This window comes from Sitophilus oryzae, unplaced genomic scaffold (genome assembly GCF_002938485.1).
Source record: "Sitophilus oryzae breed Bouriz unplaced genomic scaffold, Soryzae_2.0 scaffold_1177_pilon_pilon, whole genome shotgun sequence".
NCBI classification, from domain to species: Eukaryota; Metazoa; Arthropoda; class Insecta; order Coleoptera; family Curculionidae; genus Sitophilus; species Sitophilus oryzae.
The window spans coordinates 1,012,709-1,035,624 of record NW_022145812.1 but is presented as its reverse complement, the minus strand read 5'-3'; the positions used below and the strand labels follow the sequence as shown (position 1 = coordinate 1,035,624).

The following is a 22,916-nucleotide window of genomic DNA, read 5'->3' as shown; positions in this document are numbered from 1 at the left end:
TTAAACGCTCTTAAGTAATTATACAGGGAGAGTCTTAAATAACTACATAAGATAAAAAAACATATTTTCTCTTTACCGTTTTTCAAATAAGTCCAAAACAACCGAGTTATTTTACTTTGAAAATTTAAAAAAATATATTTTGTGCTTAAATTTTGATAACAACTGGATCTTTTCTGAATTTTCTTTCTTGTAAATTTAATCTACTACCTATGTTGCCATATTATCAAGAAATTATGTTTTTTAACTAAAAACTAAAAAAATTCCAAATATTTTTTCGAATAATTTCAAATTTGATTTTTTTTGCGGAAAAAACCTTATAGTCGTGTTACTAATGTCGAAATATACTACCCCTATAAATATTTGCACTTATTTAAGACTCACCCTATATATCTATACAGGCGATACGAAAGAGTATTGCAGTCATGATTACAAAATCCCGCTTAAGATCGGCTGGTCACGTATACAGAATGCAAGAAAACCGCATACCAAAATATCTGCTTTACGATGAGGATGGGGTTGACGGATCCTGTTTTATAGCGCGAAGCTTTAAAGGTTTACCTGCCCATTCATCCTGCCATTCCCTTTCTTTTATGTAGCAGTACTTTAAAATAATTTTCCTAATATACTGCAGAATGCAAGAAAACCGCATACCAAAATCTCTGCATTACGGTGAGCTTGTAGACGGTAAGAGGAGGCCGGGTGGACAACCAAGGTACAAGGACATTTTCACTAGTAATACAACTAGAGGTCAAATTATTTCCGGAATTTTTTTCGAGCTCATGAATATTTTGTCTCGACTCGGGATAATTTTCTAAAAATATTCATGAGCGGGAAAAAATGTCCGGATTTAATTTGACCTCGTGTTGTATTCGGTAAGAAAATTCCACACCAAATTGTGTTTGAAAATCAAATAATGAAACTGTATTTTTCGATTTTTGGTCGAATTGATTACTTAGTTACTGTGATAACTAAGTGACACCCAAACCTATAAACTATTTCAGTTTTGAAGCTGTCAAGCGACACGGCTTAAAAATATGTTTCGTTTCGGTCATGAAAGCAAAGAAAATATTCGCCAGGAGATTAAGCAGTTGACCGCAGAACGATTGGTGTGTCCACCGTACAGCACTTGAGACGTAAGATATATGATGAATATGAACATGAAAATAAAATCAGCCTTGTCACGAATTTGCTCATTAGGAATTCCTGATTATTTCAATCGACGCGCGACGCTCATAAGTTTGTCCATTTGTTTTTTTCTTTCTAAAATAAACAGATTTTATTCTGAAAGTTTTGATTTTTGTGAATTTATTAAGTTTTGAAATTGATATTGGGTCGTAATATGATAGTAATAATATGAGTATAAGTCAAGTTAATAATACTAATATAACATAGGTCTAGTTAATCTTATTTTTAATATTATTGGTCTCAATATAATCGTTAGTTTATTTCTATTGTCTCTGTTTTTTTCTGGACATATAATATTATATACATACAGTTGGATCTCTTTGATATTGCAAGTAGAGAAATAAAACACAAATGCACCGCAAAAGATCATAATACTTAACGGGCATTTCGCAGTGTTAGCATCAGATTGTCAGAATAAGGCTTGATTAAAAAATCTGAAATTTTTTTTGGAAAACAACATTAGCTTTTGAAATATGAATCGAAATTTAAAGTGGATTGTTTTTGTGTATATAATGTGTTTTTGCGTTAATATATATATATATATATATATAATTTTTATATTTCAATCGAAAATATCTATATCAAAATGTATGTAGGGGTGGGGGTAGTTTTTACCCTTCCCCTACTTTTTCTTGATTTTTGTAAAAACCAAATGTTAAAGCGCTTAGCCAAACATTTTTGATAGCGATTTAAATAATATTTTGTCCACTGAATATTGGGACTATTGGGATACCCTGTGTAATTTTAAATAAATAGTAATTTTTGGTTATCGGGTCTTTAGGTTCTATTTCTTTTATTTAAAACAAATTAATTATTGACGTTTCGCCAATTTATTTTTCAACGCAAATAAATATTTCTGAAGATGCCAAAAATAAATTGGCCAAACGTCAATAGTTAATTTGCTTTAATTAAAAGAAAAAGAACCTAAAGACCCAGTAACCAAAAATTACTATATATTACAAAAAAGGTTCAAAATCATTAACTATTTTAAATAAAGCCTTTTTGTGAATCGAAAATAATTGTCCAGTATAAAACTTTACATTGTTCCTGTTTTGAATGAATGGAAATAATTAAGGTTTTTATGCCAGCGAATAGGTATAAAATAAAATCTGTAAAATTGTGCCAGATGTTAATTATCAAATATCACTCATTTTCCAACATGCATTGGCTGTGGACGCCTGCCAGCGTATAAATAATTAATTGTGCTCGCCGATGCAAACCGTTCTTTTCAATAATCGATGCCGTATTTTATGCTGGCATCCTGAAAATTTGTTACTATTGACTTTTCCGACTGCTCGCAGAAATGCCACCGGTCGGGTTATTCTATAAAATATAATTCGATTTATTTTCACACGTCCCTGGCAGAATTGGCGTATCCGTTTGGAAATGTATGTTATCAATAATACTGTTAAAACTTCAGTGACATCAATTGACTAAGCAATATTATTTATGTTTTCGAATTTATGATAATATTGAGTTTTGACTGTTCTGGAACATAAAATAGTTTCAGCAATAACATGTTGAATTTATTTTAAAGTTACCTATGAATTTGCATGAAAACTTGGGATTTTTTATTTTCTATCTTTTTCCATGATCACTGGGTTCTCTAAAAAATATAAAATAATCCCACAATACACCAACCTCTGTACTTTAAACTCAAGACGCAAGTTTCCCTGTGTTAACATTTAACATCATTAGCTGATTGTTAGAATTATACCAACCCAATCCTTTCATTTGTGCACATACAGGGTCCGGCAATAGTGCGTCGGGCTGGTAGAAGGCATCTGTAGCTCCTAGAATAAAACACTTGAGAATTTTGTTTAAGTGCAAACCTAAAGTATGTATCAGGATGTATTTCAGGAAAATATTTTAACTTCTATAGGGTGGCTCAAAAAAATGTGGGTGGACCTAAATGTTTTTTTTTAAATGGAACACCGTGTATATTATTGCATTTTTGGATTCCTTTCGGATCACTTTACACAACCCTAAGATATGAATAAATATATATTTCGTTAGTTTCAGAGATATTAAAAAATAAATCAAAAATATATATTTTTTAGCCCCTCTTAAAAAAATTATTAAAAATACAAGAACTGTTCTGAAATCAAAACTATATTAGGTATTTTCTTTAGATGGTCTGTTCTTACTTTGTTATAAATATGGTAATCTTAAATCATACAGGATGTTCAATATTCTACGCCAAACTTTCTCAAATATAAAATATTTTTCTTTGTTTTTTAAATGGAACACCCTATATATATTATTTTTTTATTAGATGGAGAGTTAAAAAATGAACATTTGTTGTATTTACAGCAGGGTTGGCATGATTTAAATCAAATGATTTAAATCATGATTTAAATAGTGATTTAAATCAAGTGATTTTTTTAATTTTAATCATGTGATTTAAAAAAAAAATATTGAAACTTTATAATAAATCAAAAAATAACTCTAAAAGTTTTAAAAATGTGTCCTAGAAAACTATAAACATTTTCTATAACAGATGTAGCAGATAATAAAACTGTTATAAAACTATATAAAAATATCTATTCGCCAATTTAATTGTTGGACCGATTTTTGAACTAATTTCGTGTGAATCCATTAGACCGTTAAACACAAGGATTTATTTTAAAATTTCTGTATAAGTGACAAAAATTCGCTGTTCAAATACATATCATTCGCAAAGTCTAGTGCAGAACTAGGTTCTTTTAATATAGGTAGAGATTATATCTTTATTCCCGAGAATCTATAGTTTTATGGTTGTCAGAAAATATGTTTTATATTTTTTTTGAAACGGTTGTATGTTTCCAAATTCCTACCGACACACGGTGGGGTATTAGCATGAAAAAGGTGATCGAAATTCGAAAAAGCGAATGTGTTTAAGATTTCCCAAAAAAAGATAAATGATAAGTAAATCATGTCTGCCATGAATGGCGTTGCGATGGGTGTGTTTAGTTGCATTCATTTGTTTCAACGAAACGTCAAAGTTGTTACTTCTCACAGATAAGAGGTAAATGGCTAAATTTTATGTTTAAAATTATAAATTGTTGTTGTTCTTGTGCTCTTTTTACCTTTCTATTATTGTTTTGATTGAAAATGGCTCAGCAAGCTGCAAGTATGTATTCTACAAAAACGTATTATTTATTTTGATATTCTCTATACTAACGATTTATTTTGCAACTAAAAGTTAGGCGTTCAGAAAATTTGATTAAATTTGTGACATTTTTATTATACTTAGAGATTTAGTTGCCCATTTCGAAGAATTCAGCATATTGCCTATATACGTTTTACTTAGTAAACATTGGGCTTTCGTACAGTAAAATAAAATACTGCGTTTTTGCGACTTTGCTGATAAAATGAGAAAAACATTCTTGGTTTCCTCTAATTTGCCAATCAGTGATATACTAATGCGAGGTGTATACCGCGATGGCATTGTTGTGTACAAAGCGATCGCATTAGTGCCATTAGCAGTATAGCACAATTTGGCATTAGTAGCGACTTTAGTGGTATGGGCATTGCTCGCGTATCAGTCGTAGCATTAGTAGTATTAGTTGCGATATTACTACTGGCATTAGTGGCATTGACCGTAGAAACACTGGAACAGTGATTTTCTTTTCTTTTTTTAGAATCGACGAATTATCCTTTATTTTGTTCATATTATTTCCTCTTTAATTGAAAATAGCAATAATTTATCTACATCAGGTCTACATAAAAAAATTTCGATCAACTATCTGTGTCAAATACCTCACTGTGCGACATTTTGATCTGCAGTAAGTATTTTACACTTTGATATTAGATAATACATACTAATTTCATCCTCGACTTAAGACTATTTCCGAACAATAGTGTATTGTTTTATTAGGAGTAAAAATTATACTTTTTTTGACGATGCTGTACCTTTGAAGGACCATCGCAAAGCTATTCCAACGTTACAGGGAGGCAAAAAGTACATTTTTATTCCGATTAGGACATACTATTTTTTTTAAACATTACATATTATTAATAAAATATTTTTGTGCTTAGGCGTAACAGTGCTTTACTTTTATGCCTAGGCGTTAAAATGACAAAAAATTAATACTTTTGAGACGTTTGAAAAAAATCCTTTTGATCTGAAGCGAACGACTTTTCTTTGCGGAATATATTGGTGGAATATATGTGGAAAAGTCACACGCCCCGTAGAATTGTTGATGTTAATCTAGATAGATTTAGCCATTTAGGATAGGACTTTAATTGAAAATAAATCCTAGTCATTTGCAAATCCGATTTAAATATTGTTTTGAATTAAAATCAAAAAAATCTGATTTAAATAAAAAAAATCTGATTTAAATCAAAAAATCTGATTTTTTTTTATTTTTATTAAAAAAATCATGATTTTTTCCAACCTTGATTTACAGTATTTCAAAATTTTTAATATTTTGCAGATACACGCAGTATTATTTCATATGGGGCGTTCAATGGTGAAATACGAGAGAAAAATCATTGGGTGGCTTTGATGATGAAATTTACTGTGGAAAATGCCATATGAAATATAAAACCGCAAATATCTGCGAAACCGTTAAAAATTTTGAAATACTCTAAAGACAAAAAATGTTAATTTTTTAATTCTTCATCTGATAAAAAAATAATATACAGGGTGTTCCATTTAAAAAAAACCGAAGAAAAATAATTTTATATTTTAGAAAGTTTGGCGTAAAATTTTGAAGATCCTGTATGATTTTTGATTTTCATATTTATAGCAAAGTAAGTACAGACCATCTAAGGTAAATACCTAATAGAGTTTTAATTTTAGAACAGTTCTTGTATTTTTAATATTTTTTTTTAAGAAGAGCTTAAAAATGTATATTTTTGATTTATTTTTTAATATCTCTGAAACTATCGAAATATATTTATTCATATCATAGGGTTATGTAAAGCGATCTGAAAGCAATCCAAAAATGCATAATATACAGTTCTATTTAAAAAAAAATCATCCAGGTCCACTCACATTTTTTGAGCCACCCTATAGAAGTTAAAATATTTTCGTGAAATACATCCTGGTACATTCTTTGGGTTTGCACTTAAACAAAATTCTCAAGTTTTTTATTCTAGTTACAGATACCGAAGCACTATTGCCGGACCCTGTATAAGTGCGCTGGTATTTAATTCACAATGGTAGGGTGGCAACCGAAGCATTTATTCCACGCGCTTTAGTCAATTCATCAGTAACGTATTTTTTAAACTGCGATTTGCTTTGCCTATCTATTTGTACCCGCTCGTTTTTCAACATTCCGGTTTCAAATGAAGTATCCTTCTGCGACAACCAACCTATGATGTTCCCTTTCCTCCAACAAGCGGTTGGCAATTTTTCTACTAAATATTGCCTTCTATATAGATACAATATAGGTACTTCTTCTTGATATTGCTTTCTATAAAAAATTATGTTTTCTCTGTCAATGAGTACAGATATCCGGTTGCACTTTTCCCACGAGAAGTTTATTTCCTTTAAAGTTGTCGAAACTTTTTTTCTTCCCATGATATTATATTTCTTAAAAAAAAACATTAGTGTTTTGAAACATGCGTAGTTCAAGGTAATCTGTTTTGGTGTATTGTGGTGAAGTAGTTTTTGTTTCATAGTATTTATTTATTATAGTATTTATTATTAGTATTAGTATTTACCCTAAGTATTCACTGGATAAGAGAAAATAGGAATTATCAAAACGTTTCAGCCTACTCAGATTTTTTATTTCTGTTTTTAAAGTAAATTACTAACTTACCAGTGAATTATATAAATAGAAGTATTCTAACAAACTAAACTCGTTATAAGTTTTTTTCAATCTGCAAAATACGATTAACAAATACAAACAATCTTGCACCACACACTCAATAATAATATATTTAGTATAGCCAATTTTATATAAAATTTGAAATAAAGCTTTTCATGAATTGAAAATAATTTTGTCCAGTTTCATACTTTACATTGTTCCTCTTTTACAATGGAAATAATTAATGTTTTTATGGCACCGAATAGGAATAATAGAATCGGTTAAATTTTGCCAGCTGTTAATTATTAAATCGCTCATGTTCCAAAATGCAGCGGCGGTGAGCGCCTGCCAGCGTATAAATAATTAAACATGCCCGTCGCCGATGCAAAACGTTCTTTTCAATAATCGATGCCCAATTTTATGCTGGCATCCTGAAAATTTGTTACTATTGGCTTTTCCGACTGCTCGTAGGAACGCCGCCGCCGCCGCCGGTCGGGTTATTCTATAAAATATAATTCGATTTATTTACACACATCCAAGGCAGAACCGACATATCCGTCTGGTAATCCTGGCGGAGCTGGAAACCGCATTCTCCATCACCATCAGGTGGATAAGACAGTGGATACAATCGGCAGACCTGTCGCTGGCGAAACATAAGATCGAAGCACTCCTACTGAGTAGCCGGAAAAAAATGGAGATCATCACCATCAGGGTAGGCGACCATGACATCCAGTTGCAACCCCATATTCGGTGCCTTGGAGTCGTCTTGGATGAGAGGCTTAACTACAAGGAGCATATCTCCAGCGTCAGCAAGAAGGTGGGAGCAGTTCAGGGTGCACTCTCACGGATAATGCCCAATATCGGAGGCCCCAGGCAAACCCGGAGCCGATTACTGGCGACGGTACTTACCTCCGTCCTGCTATACGAAGTCCGGTATGGTCAGAATCGCTGGAACTAACAACATATCGCAGGACAATAATATCAGACCATCGACTCTCAGCGATCATAGCGGACGGTATGCTGACGCCACTCTATGCCTGCCTATCGACATCTTGGCGGGAGAACGCCAACGACAACACCGCAAGAAGAGAAGAAAGACCGCGTAGCAAGAGATCTTCTGTGAAGAAGAGAGGCTTAAAAGTCTTCGTCTCTGTCAAGTGCGATTGGACAGCTCGACGAAAAGTCGGTGGACACATCGAATAATCCCGGATGTCACCAAATGGGTCACCCGTGTTTGCGTGAGTGTGTGCACGGAGAGGCGTGTGCACAGATTTAAGAGAAGTGACTTGCCGAATTATCACCATTGCTGCGTGGTGACCGAAGATGCGGAGCACGTGTTCTTCCGATGCCGTCTATAGGAGGGGACAAGGACGGAAAGAAATCTAGGCTTGTCCATCAGCCCAGAAAATAAAGTGGACTGGATGCTGAAGAGTCAATCGGCATGGAACAAGATAGCGGAGTATGCTGAGACCATACTCAAAGATCTTTGCACCACCTACGAAGAATACACAGCAGTAACATCGAATATGAACGCCCCGGCGAATTAGTATTTACAAAGAGTGCCGCCGGGGAAAGAACGTTCCTGGAGAGAGGACAAAGGTAGAGGTTAGGTTTTAGTGAGATAAAAATCCCACATAACTCGCCTGGCACATAGTAGGTTTTCCGAGGCGAGTACCTGTTCCAGGTTTCCCCCTTCACCTCTCAAATCTAAAAAAAAAATATCCGTCTGGCAATGTGTCTTATCGATAATACTGTTAAAATTACAGTTACACCAATTGACTAATAGAGGGGTGCCTTAAGCCCCTGTAGTATACAAACCTCGGAATTCAATTATTTGAAGGAATTGTTATAATGTTGTTATATTATAGAGATTATTATAAACCTTATTCGTTTAAATTTCTTGCTTTCATTTTAGTATTTAAATAAAGGCTCATATACAAATGCATACATCAAAGATAGTTCCGTGTTCTGAAAAAGCTGTCAAAAAGGTTTCTTATTTCAGATATTTACGCTAAACCTTTAAAAAATATGTGTGCAATTCGATCAAATTTTGAAAAATATTTTAATAAATACACAGGGTGAGTCAACCTTCTTTTAAGTCAATTTGTAATTATTACAAACAAAAGTCAGGAACTAATGATTTGATAGTTTGTCGTTTTGTTTATTTTAGAATGTAACTTATATAAGTAATTATAGTTTTGGCGATAAATACTTTTTATGAGTATATAATATATTTTTATGAGCAAAAGATGTTATCGTGGGTACTGTAATAAAAAAGAAGAAATAATTTATTGGGCAAGCCTACAGTAAGATTAGTCATGAGACATGATTAAAACATGACTACCTGTAGACACTAGTGTTTCTGCCTTCCGGCTTCATCAATACGGGAGGAATCAGCAACGTTGAACTAGTGATCCGGAAAAAAGAAAAAGTTAAGCAAACGAGGCACAAGGCACCATTTGCAGCCTGGTTAGGCAGTAGCTCACAATTCGCAAGCGTTACCACCGAAAAACCGCTGCGGAGGCATTCCAACACACCTCGCCGCTATCACCTTGGCCCAGAGGAATCAATAAATAAAACATGTTATCGTGGGTACTGTAATGAAAAAGAAGAAAGAATTTATTGGAAAGCCTACAGTAATATTAGTCATGAGACATGACTAAAACAGGACTACCCGTAGACACTCAGTATTTTTGCCTTCCGCAGCGGTTTTTTTTGCCTCCGTTTTTGGTGGTAACGCTTGCAAATTGTGAGCTACTGCCTAACCAGGCTGCAAATGGTGCCTTGTGCCTCGTTTTCTCCCCTTTTTTTTCCGGGATCACTAGTTCATCGTTGCTGATTCCTCCCGTATTGATGAAGCCGGAATGCAGAAACACTGAGTGTCTAAGGGTAGTTATGTTTTAGTCATGTCTCATGACTAATATTACTGTAGGCTTTCCAATAAATTCTTTCTTCTTTTTCATTACAGTACCCACGATAACATGTTTTATTTATTGATTCCTCTGGGCCAAGGTGATAGCGGCGAGGTGTGTTGGAATGCCTCCGCAGCGGTTTTTCGGTGGTAACGCTTGCGAATTGTGAGCTAAATTATTTTTTCTTTTTTATTTTTATGAGTATACAGGGTTGTTCACCACATACGACACGGAGTATTCTAGCTAAACGATAAGATTTTTACAAATTGTAAGTTTTGGGTTCGTTGAAGGACTATTAGAGCTACAATTTAAAAATATTTTTACAAGATACAGTGTGTCCCAAATAAATAAAAAATAGCAAAGTTGTATTTTTTTTTAAATGGAACACCGTGTATATTATTACATTTTTAGTTTATACTATTAAAATAAAGGTAAATTTGATTAAGGTTTATTATACTTAAACCTTACCATTTTTAAAATATTTTCAATATTGTGAAATTGCAGTAAAAATTTTAAGGCTTCATTTCTGCAAGGGTACCAAAGTTTTTAATTCTAAATATTTACTGAAGTGTATTTCTTGATCAGTTATTGTGTTGCAATAATAAAAATAATACTACCTTATACAGAGTGTCTAAAAATTTATTTAAAATAATTATTAGCTTTAAACGGCAATAACTCGTTTAATTTAAATGATTTCACCACATCCACATTTATTTAGAATAATTTATTAACGAACACAAATAAGTATGTAATTAATTAGTATTTCGGCGGAAATAATGGTGTTGTAGGTATCTAATTAATGGTATACTCTTTTATAAGGGTTTAAATAGTTCTTTAGTAATATTATCGTTTTGCTAAAAACGATAATATTACCAGCCTGTACATTTTGTACATTTGTTGCTTTAAAAATAATCTAAAATGTCAATATTCCATAGGTATATTGCATTTAAAAGAAAATGCATTTTCTACGACAACTTCAATGAATAGGTAAAAAATGGTATAATACAATTTGATAAACAATTAAATAGTGCATCTGATTCTCCTAAAATATACAGGGCGTTCTATTTAAATTAAAGAAGTTATTGGCGTTTGAAGCTAGAAATTATATAAAATAATTTTTTAGACACCCTGTATGAGGTGGGATTATTTTTATTATTGCAACACAATAACTGACCAATAAATAAACTTCAGTAACTATTTAGTATTAAAAACTTTGATACTCTAGGAGAAATGAAGCCCTTAAAACGTTTACTGCAATTTCACACAATTTAAAATATTTCAAAAAACGGTAAGGTTTAAGTGTAATAAACCTTAATCAAATTTACCTTTATTTTAATCGTAGAAACTAAAAATGTAATAATATACAGGGTGTTCCATTTAAAAAAATACAACTTTGATATTTTTTATTTATTTGGGACACTCTGTATCTTCGAAAAATATTTTTAAATTGTAGCTGTAATAGTCCTTAAACGAACCCAAAACTTACAATTTGTGAAAATCTAATCGTTTAGCCACAATACTCCGTGTCGTATCTGGTGAACAACCCTGTATTTACTTTTTTACGCGCGCTAGGAGTAAAATTCAAGGCGTGACACACAATCTAACGAGACAAAAACTGGTAAAAACAGCCTTCTTCTTAGAAATAAGTAGAATGAAAAATGAAAGAAAGAATGTATAATATTTAGGAGGGGGTTAATAACCGCGACCTTATATATCTATTGTGTGTTCACCGTGGGCCTTTTCTTGAGTTATAACAAGTTATGACTCATCACGTCTCAAGGCCTTTGACAAAAGCCAGTATCTGAGAGGGGCTCTACAGAGCTCTACAGAGATGTATTCAACATCGGCCGTACCAAATTTTATGGCACGAACGGTTGTCGTCTCGGTGCACTCAGTGGTAAGATGTTTTGGTGTTTCCCCATTTTCCCCACAGAATCTGCATTCTCCGTTGTTTCTCAGCTTCAATCTACTGAGGTGTTCGCTGAGGAGACAGTGTCCTGTTAGAAACCCCGTGACAATCCGAAGATTGTTTTTACTTAAATCAAGAAAAATCTTTAATTTTTCTCGTTATTAAGTTCTGAGAAACTTTTTCAGGTGTCTTAGACCGTTGAAGGATTCCCATTCCAGGTTACGGATGGAGCCTACTGTCCTACTGAGCCTAGTACAGGCTCTTCAGTTGGTTTTCGCTTGGAAAGAAGAATGGTTCTGATCCAGTTAGTGGAGTGATCGCTTTGAATGTCCGGAGTGCGGAAGAGAGATAACATCACGCATCGGGCTTTTCAGTCACAAAAAAGCTCATGAAAGAAAACGCCTTGCGTAACCATCTTCTGATGCGTGTCAAATACTCGTCAGCGAGTAATGGCAGTAAGTAAGTAAGGAGTGTTCGCTCCTTTTCTAGCTAGATCGTTTGCTTTTTCATTGCCTCGGTGAGCGGGCACCTAGAGTAGGAGAACTTTATTTTCTTTGCCTAATTTGTTCAGCTTATCTATGGGCATTCTTTGACCAACTTCGTTGAGTGCTGGTTTCTGAGTTGATCGCTTTTTTGATGGCTATTTCCTATTTCCTATTTTCGATAGTTCCTATCTAAGATAAATTGTACGCATCTTTTGATAGTTTAGATTTGTGCCTGAAGGATGCTGGGGTAGGGGTGGCCATTGGCTCGGAGTATTTAATTTTCAACCCAAATACTCCTATCCCTGTCCCGGCTTTGGTTTTGAAAGCTTCAGTAGGGATACCACGTTATGGTATGGTCTTTTACATGCTGAGCAAACGTTTTTCTCTTCCAATCCTTTTTACTGTTCATTGGTGTTTCATAAAAGTTGTAAATTCTTAGAAGGTCATCCACTGGGAGTTGGAGTAGAAATACGTAGTGACGCGACGTTCATTTGTGTTTCTGTCCACGTGTTTTTCAAAAATATTGATATTTTGATACAAGTTTTGTGAAAGCAAATCATATTATCTATTAATTAGATAACTAAAAATATACATATCAGTCTACTATAAAAGAACAACTTTGTTGAAAAGTTATAACCAAAATTACGCTCTCTTTCGGTTTTCAAAGGTTTTACCGGTAAAAAAACGTAAACGTAGACCGGAATTAACTTGTCAAAGATGAAAATGAGAGAGTTCACAGCGGAAATTAATAAACTTGTTCCAGACAGTTGGTTAATGAAATTAGTAGCTTAGACATCGTCCATTTCGGCTTGTCATCGGACATTAGTTGTAATACTATTTATCACATATGCTGTCCTAGTTCCATTCGTTAATGGAAATACTCTACGAAGTGATAATTAGATAAATTTACAGATTGTATTTAATGGTCAAGATGAAATATTGAGAAACAAAGTTTTATATCCTTCCGGTGTGTTTATTCCATACAGGCGGTATGTTGTAATTTTAAAACTGAAAATACCAAATAAATTAAATATTTTTTATGGATGGTAAGACCTATAATAGATGGTCTTTATTTTGAATAGGTAGGATTAAACAGTATTCAATTGCTTTTATATTCACAATTTGTTTCAATTAAATAATTTGTTTATATTCGTAGATAGAGAAAACTTGATTTAGTACTCTCTTATAAGATATTTTTTCTTTTTAATTAGAATATTCCTAACCTTTAAAAATATGAATTGTCCATTTATTCAACGTCATAAAATTAATACTCCAGATATCTTAAGATATAAGATAAAAATAAACGCAATGTGCTCTCCTCATAGATTTAAATTATTGAGAAGCACGACGGAATAAATTTCTCAGATCTTCTTAATTAAATTTTAAAATATCACTTTATGCTTGAAAATTATGCCTCTGTAGAGAACAACTTATGAACAAGTTTTTCCTTCAAAAATATCCTATGGGTATTTCGCCACTGTAAGAAAATCTACAAAATAAAATAGCTATTTTTTGCAAACACTGCTGCGTTCATCGAACGGAGACTAAAGCCGGGACCCAATTAGGCCACACACCACGCTATCCCACGTGAGCCCCCGTGTTCCGACGTGGGAAAAAGTGTACACATAAGATCTGGGACAGACGAATCGCCCATCACACGTGTGATAGCGTGGGATGGCGTGGGGTGGCGTGATGTGGGGTGGCGTGTTGCCTAGTGTGTAGAATGCAGAATGAGTAAGAGGGGGGGGGGTAATCACTACGACCTTAAAGATCTATTGTGCCCCACTTCCTTGAGTCATCACACTATCTATAACCCATCATACCCCTATTGTAGAGGGGACAGGGTATTTCCCATCCTCCTCTGACAACAGTTCTTCCTCCGAGGGTACACACCCTTCCACGCTTCTTCGATCTTGAATCTGATCAATGATCATGAATCTGATCTGACGTGGGGTGGCGTGACGTATTGCCTAATGGGGTCCCGGCTTAATTGTCAGCTTATGTTTACTAATAAACAAATCTGACTAACGAACAAAGAAATGCTTAACGGTTCGTGAAGTATATAGAGATATACTTCCCGAAGGGAAGAGTCCCGTCGTCGGAAGCAAAAACACAAAACACAAGAGATAAAACTATTTAAAATCGCCAAATGCAACTATTCAAGAATACTTTAGTTTTTTTTAAACAGATACTACGTCTATAAAAACCGTTGACGTTCTGTTAAAATTGCATTATGTCAAGTAAAACTTCAAAATTAACAATTACTACCTGATAACAATTAATTAATAAGGTAAAACCAAAAACCTTCAAACTTTCTGTCTGATTTAAGAAGTTTCTGACGAAGAAGTTTCTGAGGGCTTATGATCAAGAAAAATCACAGATCTTCCTGGGTCTGAGTAAGAACAATCTTCGGATTGTCACGGGGTTTTTAACAGGACACTGTCTCCTCAATGAACACCTCAGTAGATTGAAACTAAGAAGAAACGGCGAATGCAGATTCTGTGGGGAAGATGGTGAAACACCAGTACACCTCATCACTGAGTGCGCCGAGACGACAACCATTCGTGCCATGAATTTTGGTACGACTGATATTGGAGATGGAGAACTACCCTCTATAAAAACCGTCCCAGATACTGGCTTTTGTCAAAGCCCTGGGACTGTATGATGAGTTATGATTCAAGAAAGGGGGACACAATGGATCTGTAAGGTCGAAGTGATTAACCCCCCTCCCACTCATTCTAAATTCTTCTAAAAAATTCTGTCTGATTATTTTTTTAATTTTTACATGCTATGTTTATTTATGTTATATTCATAAAAAAAAAGAACCGGGTGTCATACATTACTAACATCGACACATGCATTAGCAATACATTTATTGCTTAGAAGTTTCTGACGAAGAAGTTTCTGAGGGCTTATGATCAAGAAAAATCACAGATCTTCCTGGGTCTGAGTAAGAACAATCTTCGGATTGTCACGGGGTTTTTAACAGGACACTGTCTCCTCAATGAACACCTCAGTAGATTGAAACTAAGAAGAAACGGCGAATGCAGATTCTGTGGGGAAGATGGTGAAACACCAGTACACCTCATCACTGAGTGCGCCGAGACGACAACCATTCGTGCCATGAATTTTGGTACGACTGATATTGGAGATGGAGAACTACCCTCTATAAAACCGTCCCAGATACTGGCTTTTGTCAAAGCCCTGGGACTGTATGATGAGTTATGATTCAAGAAAGGGGGACACAATGGATCTGTAAGGTCGAAGTGATTAACCCCCCTCCCACTCATTCTAAATTCTTCTAAAAAATTCTGTCTGATTATTTTTTTAATTTTTACATGCTATGTTTATTTATGTTATATTCATAAAAAAAAAGAACCGGGTGTCATACATTACTAACATCGACACATGCATTAGCAATACATTTATTTTTATTAGATTGTCCTCAATTAAATCCGCTTTTATTTTTCTTTTAGAGGCTATCGCTTCTTTCATTAAATAATTTTTGCGTTGTTAAATAATATCGTAACATAAGTAACATTTCTTTCTAAAATTTGTCTATTTTAGAAAGTCATGCAAAAAAAGTAAATCAGTTAATATACAACAAAAACAAGAAATTTAAATGTCCAATAGACAGAATATTATAGAAAAATATCTGCAATTTTCAATTTCCTGAGACTATGAAACGTACAAATGTTTTCGACGAAACTCGGAGTTTAATGACTTTTCCGATACAATTCTCTCTGTTAGGGTTTTCATATCTATTCTAGAAAGGCAAGTATTAAAAAATAGAAAGAATTGGATTCATTTTTTACAATTGAAGTATACTTAAAGATATCGTAACATAAACTAAGTATATATGATAAAAAATATTTTATAATTTGAACGTGTTTAGACTGACAAAGTGCCTGACAAAAATGTTCTTTGAATAAATAAAGTATGGTGTTAGATGATTCAGATTGGATAGATATAACAAAGATGTTCAGAACTCTGTCTTACATAGGGCTGGCCTAGCAGATGTGGACTCGTGCTCACCTTGATTTTCCCTATCACTGGCAATATCAAACAAACAAATAAACAAACAAACAACGCTTTATTATAAAAAAAGCCAAAACGGCTTCATCGACAAAGCACTCACAAAACAAATAAAAGCATACAAAAATACAAACAACAAAAAATACACAATACAAATAATACAATTCAAAAAAATTTAAGTCATTAAAATAACAAAAAGAATATATATGGACAATTGCAGAGCAGTACGCAGTAAATAGATATAATTTTAGAGTTATAAAATATTAAATACTTGACCTTTGACCAGTGTGTGAGATGATCAAAATTTTAAAATTCAAAATTGTTCATAATTAAACATCAACAAACGTAAGTCGTTTACCGTATATAGGGCTCTCTCCAGTAAGTATGATTTTAGAGCTTTGCGAAATGCGGATAAGAATGAAAGCGACTTGATATTCAAAGGCAGATGACTGTACACTTTTTTGGCATTGTACAGTATTGAACCTTTAACTAGTTCTGAGCTCGGGGTTGGCAGATAAAGATCGTGCTCTGCATTCCTAAGTGGATAGTTATGAGATGGCCTTTCGGGAATAGCAGATATATGTGCTTGCGGATTAAGCAAACGGATTCAAAAATGAATAAAGAAGGAAGAGTCAGTATTTTGAAATTTTTAAAGAAATTCTGGCAGTGAGTTCTGCTGTTCAGTCCCAATAAATATCGAACTGCTCTCTTTTGAAGTCTGAAAATAGGATCAAATTTTGTTGCGCAGCAAGTACCCCTGAACGGAAGGACATAACGAAGATGTGACTCAAAAAGGGCATAATAGGCTATTCTAGAGGGTGAGAAGTTAAGTTCCTTAGAAACTGATCTTACTGCAAAACAGGGAGCGCTTAGTTTCTTTGATAGAGCTTCGATGTGAAAGTCCCATTTTAACGAGTTATCTACAACAAGTCCTAAGATTTCACAGAGTCCACGACGTCAATAGTGGTGTTATTAAGTACAAAAGGTTGTATAGTACGTTTATATGACAAAACTTTAGTTTTTGACAGGTTGAGGCATAGGAGATTAGAATCGCACCAAGATTTAATGGTGTAGTAAGTCATTAGATATAGTATCATATAGTGCCGTAACATCTGGGTCGCTCCAAGTGAAACTAGTATCGTCCGCAAAGAGGGAGATTTTATCGCTAATGTCTACATTTGAAATGTCGCTGATAAACACCAGAAACAAAATAGGGCCAAGTACTGAACCCTGAGGGACACCACATTCTATAGGCTTACAAGAAGACATAGACGTATCAATCCTCACAAGCTGCCTTCTGTTGCCAAGATATGACTTAAGCCATTCGAGCGGCACTCCCCTGAAACCATAGTAAAGCAATTTGTTAATTAAGATATTATGATTTACACAATCGAAAGCCTTAGAGAAATCACAGAAAATTGTAGCTGTAGAGTGTTGGTTATTCAGGCTAGAGTATACATTATTAAAAAGGTCGAACATAGCATCATTTGTACAACTGTTACTTAGAAATCCAAATTGATGGGTAGTAAGAATCTTATATTTAAGGAGAAAAGATAGAAACCTTTTTTAACGAATCTTTCAATGATCTTAGATAATGTGGGCAGGAATGCAATTGGGCGATAGTTCGAAGCTTCATCTTTATCTCCTCCTTTATACAGAGGAATAATAATTATTGCTGTCTTAAGGCAGTTTGGAAAAACTCCTTTTTGGAATGACTCGTTAATTAAAGTAGTAAGATGGTTTAATGTGCATTCAGGAAGTTCAGAGAACATTTTGAGAGTAAGCCCATCAGTCCCAGATGAGGATTTGTTTTTAATACTATTAATTGTACTACGGAGCTCATCTAATGCTACGGGCGTGAAAAAGAAACTGTGTAAATTCTCATTTGCTTTAGGGAGATATGAAAGTAAATCATGGGAAGGAGTTATGGTGTTCACTAAATTTTTAGCCACATTAACAAAGTAAGTGTTTAAATCTTCAGGTGAATTAAAGACTATGCCAGACGAAGAAGCCTTATTCCTTAAGTCATTTACAAGAGCCCAAGTCTCCTTAGCGACATTACCGGCTTTGGCTAGCCCCGCATTATAATAAATGTTCTTGGCAGCTTTTATAGTCTTTCGATAAACTTTTCTATAAATTTTCACGTAATTATGAAAGAAGACGCTGTCCGTGAATTTCTTAAGATGAGATAATGAGCGCATGTTCTTTGCAGATATACGCAAGCCTGTAGTAGACCAGGGTATACCTTGTTTAATTTTGATAGGCCTAAGAGGAAACGCCTTGTACGCCAGATTAGACAAGGTATCCATAAATCTAGAAAATTCCGAATCGACGTCAGCCGAGAGGACAACCCACTCAGTTGTCAGACATAGATGGTGAAAATTTAGAAAATTTTCATCCGAAAAAATACGGCCCAATTTGCGCGAGGTATTTTTGCATTTGGATTTTGGCAAAAACTTTGTCAATACTGCCTCATGATCAGAGAAACCTGAGTGAAGGACTCTACAGTCAACGAATTCCGGGTCAAAAGACGACACGACATAGTATATAGTAGTAGGGCTAGTTTTAGTTATTCTAGTTGGTGAGTCTACATGCATGAGTATACCAAAAGAATGAAAAATGGACTGGAGAGACTCCTTAGCTGCAACTCCTTATCCTCGACTGACCGTAGTTGATCTGGTTCCACAGATTGGATTCCCATTAATTTTAGGGCACCTTTAGCGGCCAGATCCTTCACGAGCCAGTCGATTGATTGCAAGTCCAGAATAGCTTCTAGCGCAGCTTGCGCTGTGTATCATGCATGGTACAGGAATTTCATTTAAAGAAATATCCAAAAAAATATATTATACTTTGAAATTTCTTATATATTTTTGAAAATTTGCAAATTGCTCTAATTTGGAACAATTTTTTTTTCTTTGATACTTTATAATCAATTTTCTATAATAAAGCCTCATTCATACCCTGAAAATTATTGGAACAAATTAGTGGTTTCAATTAAGGTTTCCAATTTTCGGTATCGGGATATAATTTTGAAATCTCTGGATTAGAATCTGAATCGAAATTGGTGATTTCAATGATATTTTGTACTTAAAAATTTATGATCATTTACAATACCTAAAAAGATATAATTAAAATTAATAGAATATCCTAGCTTGCTGTAGTCAGTTGTATTCATAGAGAAAGCCTAATAATTTAGCCTTAAAACAATAAACTTTTCTTTTCTAACCACAATTTCTTTTGACGGATGATCAAAGGCCAAAATTATATTACGCGCAAATTTTAAAGTATATTTAGTGGCATAAGTTAAAATTTTGTTAACTTTTTCTACTAATTGAAAATTACTACCAATAACTTTGACGTACTGAATGCTTACATTGAAATTGGAGAAACCAACTTCTACGTTATAATTAGTGGAAAAAGTTAAAAGTTAGTAAACTTTTTCTGCTAATTGAAAATTACTACGACTAATTTTGACGTTGTAAATGTTTACAATGAAACTAGAGGAACAAACTTCTACGCTTATTGAAACCACTAATTTGTTCCACTAATTTCAATATTCTGAATGAAGCTTTATTTTTTTCATACGACGTACGTCAAAATATTTTATCTTGTTATCGGTTATACTGAACAGTTTTTTGGCAATAAAAGTATATATTCAGCAAACAATTAAAATATAAAAAAATCAGAGCTAACGCAGTGACTTATTCTTATAGCCTATTTTTTGTTACAGATAATGAAGTCCTACCTCGCTGTGGCAACCATTGCTTTTTATGCCAGCATTGTGAAAGCTGGTCAATTAATATCGTCGTATAACTTAATATCTCCACCGCCACTGGTTTACCCTGGAACATACAGTTTAGGCCATGCACCGCAATACTATCCTGATCCATCGCCGTCTTTGTAAGTTAACCTATTTTAATTAATTGATACTCTCGTAAAAAAACTACGATATACAGGATGAGTCTTAAATATGTGCAAATATAATCAGGCTTGGTAGATATCGTAATATAAAAGAAAAGAAACATATATTCTCTTTACAGTTTTTCAAATAAGTAATAACCGAGATATTATACTTTGAAAATAAAAAAAATGGTCAAGTTCGAGTCCGACTCGCGCACAAAGGGTTCACCCATTCATTACCTATATAACATTAGACACTATATTATTATAAACTTTTTTTCCGGTTTAGCTGAAATTTTGAATGCTTTGAATGCGCGTATAAGAAATTTAAAAAAATGAAGAAACGTTACTAAAAATTGTATTAATCAATAATAAATATGTAAAAGTAAAAATAAATATGTAAAAAGTAAAAAAAAACGATTAAAAAAAAGTCGCCTTGACTAGGATTCGAACCTGCCTTACTACGGCTCCAACGTCATAGCAGCGTAAAGTCCTAACGCTTTAAACATGCGGCCACCGAGGACTTGAAAGATTCTATGTAAAATTCTTACTTAAAAGATAGTGTTTCGTATGTAAGAATACACAAAATTCAAACTTCACCACATAAATTTTATCAATTTTTATTAGAAAAATACAAAAGACGCTATGCGTATCAGCGCCAGAACCAATCTAACCTAACCCCCAAAACTCTAGCGTAGCTCAAGGTTATTAGAAGGTAAGGTTGTCTCGTAACTCGATCCGCCATTATCAAAAACGTCATCTACTACGTCATAGAAATGATACCGCTCATAGATAAAGGGATAAAAACTGCCCACAGTCCAACAGTGCACTTCCGAATCGATATTCATTGTGTACTTTATTGTTTATAGTGTATGGCGCAATAATTTTCAGTTGTTTGATGTGTGTTTTATTTACTACACTAATTTATACAGACTGGTGATAGCAAGACTTCAAGTTTTTAGAATAAAGTAGTGCTTGTCTATGTAAAAGCCCACTATGATGGAGCGAAACGTCGCATAAAAAAAGTTTCCATCTTTCAATTTATTAAAAAAGCCTCATACCCAAGAAAAGGAAAAAAAGAAATATGTGGATATAATCTAAAGGTTTAAAAATAAACAATTAAACTATTAGGGTATATGTATATGTATGTATTTTGTAGCTTTAAAATTAATATTTTGCTTGGATAATAAAATCTGTACGCCACTGCACCGAACCTGCTTTCGAAAAAGGTTTATTGATATTTCCAAACGAAACTTTATTTCTTTTTATATCTTTTTAAGACTTTTCAAGACCGAAATTTTATTTAATTTCATTTCAGAAGTTTTCCTGCCCATCCGAAAGCCGTGGAAACATCGCTGGAGGAATCGGTCATACCGAGCGAATTGAAAAAGTCCGACAACTTTTACAGCAATCCTAATGTAGCGAGCGCCCTCGCCAGAGAATCGTTAAACTTTAACAAGGAGACCGTAATTTACGACAGACCTTCGGAAAAAATTAACAGACAGGAAATTGCGAAATTAATCAATAATTTGTACAGAGTCCATCACGAAAATAAATAAAACTTAAACTTAGTCTTTATTGATTGTCACAATGATAAAACTCATTAGCTGTTAATGTTTCGTACGTGTAAATACTGTTGTACAAATAGATAATACTTTTGTATTTATTTTTAACTTAGTGCCATGTTCATAAAGTATATTTTTAAGGATAGAGTTGTTTGAATTTCATCGTTCGACACATACATGTATTGATGAAAATTAAAATTTTATGTACAGGGTTGTCGGAATTCGTCTGTTTTAACCTTTGAGTAAGAAGACTAAGGAAGGAGCATAATGCTATCCATGTATTCATGCATGGTGGGCGGAAAAGCCACCATAAAAGCTCTCTAGGGTGGGGATCCTTGACAGTTCTGTTTGACGATTCATTTGACACATTTGAATTTGATTTGAAATTTTGTGGATTTGTCAGTCTTTACGGAGCTTATTTTATGTTATTTATTATTTATTCTACTACTGATAGTTGTATAAAGGTAGTAAATCTAGATGGAAATTGTGGCAGAACTTAAATTAACAGTGACACTATCGCGATTTATCGAAAAAGACTCTAAAATAGTTGGTTGTGTAGCGTGCGGTAGATCTCAGCAAAAATTGAGTGAAATAATGGAACAACTTTTCGCTAGTAAGTGACTATATAATATACATACGTGTAGTAAACCGATTATTTATGAAATTCACTAAAATTAACTAAATTATATATTTTTCTTGCATTTTAGCTTTTATTTATTACTTGTCAAAGATTAGATGTCAAAGAATTTAGATACGTTAATTTGACTTACCTGCTTCAGTAGCGCATCGGATGTTTGTGTTAATAAATACTTATTATAACTTATCTATTTTTATTAGAATTATATATTTTTATAACAATTTTAATAACTACCAACATTTATTCACAACGTAAAATAAAACAACAAATTATTGAGTCTACCCCACGTCTACCCTACATCATAGTTTTACATTTTTTAAATAAAATTAGAACGACACTGATAAACCGGAATTTAAGTCGGCCATATTTGAGGCCCATCGCGGTGTACCTAAGATTTTTGATATGCTCCTTCCTTAGTCTTCTTATTCAAAGGTTTTAACAGAGAAAACCTATTTCCTGACCAGATAGAACAAAACCGACATAGATGTCATGGGCTCGATTTCTGAGACACGTTTAATGGCATAAACTGCCTGTTGATATTTTCACTGCC

General features: G+C 33.7%; 1 protein-coding gene across 1 annotated transcript in view; it reads left to right on the top strand.

The window, feature by feature from the left end:
- The window catches only part of LOC115889768, a 42,436-nt gene extending 20,547 nt beyond the window's left edge, over window positions 1-21,889 (top strand). Inside the window, exons 2-3 of the mRNA XM_030909845.1 lie at window positions 19,995-20,164; window positions 21,483-21,889. Of these exons, the coding sequence (XP_030765705.1) occupies window positions 19,998-20,164; window positions 21,483-21,723 (408 nt within the window). The 5' untranslated portion in view covers window positions 19,995-19,997 and the 3' untranslated portion in view covers window positions 21,724-21,889. The remainder of the gene's footprint in view (window positions 1-19,994; window positions 20,165-21,482) is intronic.
- The last annotated feature ends 1,027 nt before the right edge of the window (window positions 21,890-22,916 follow it).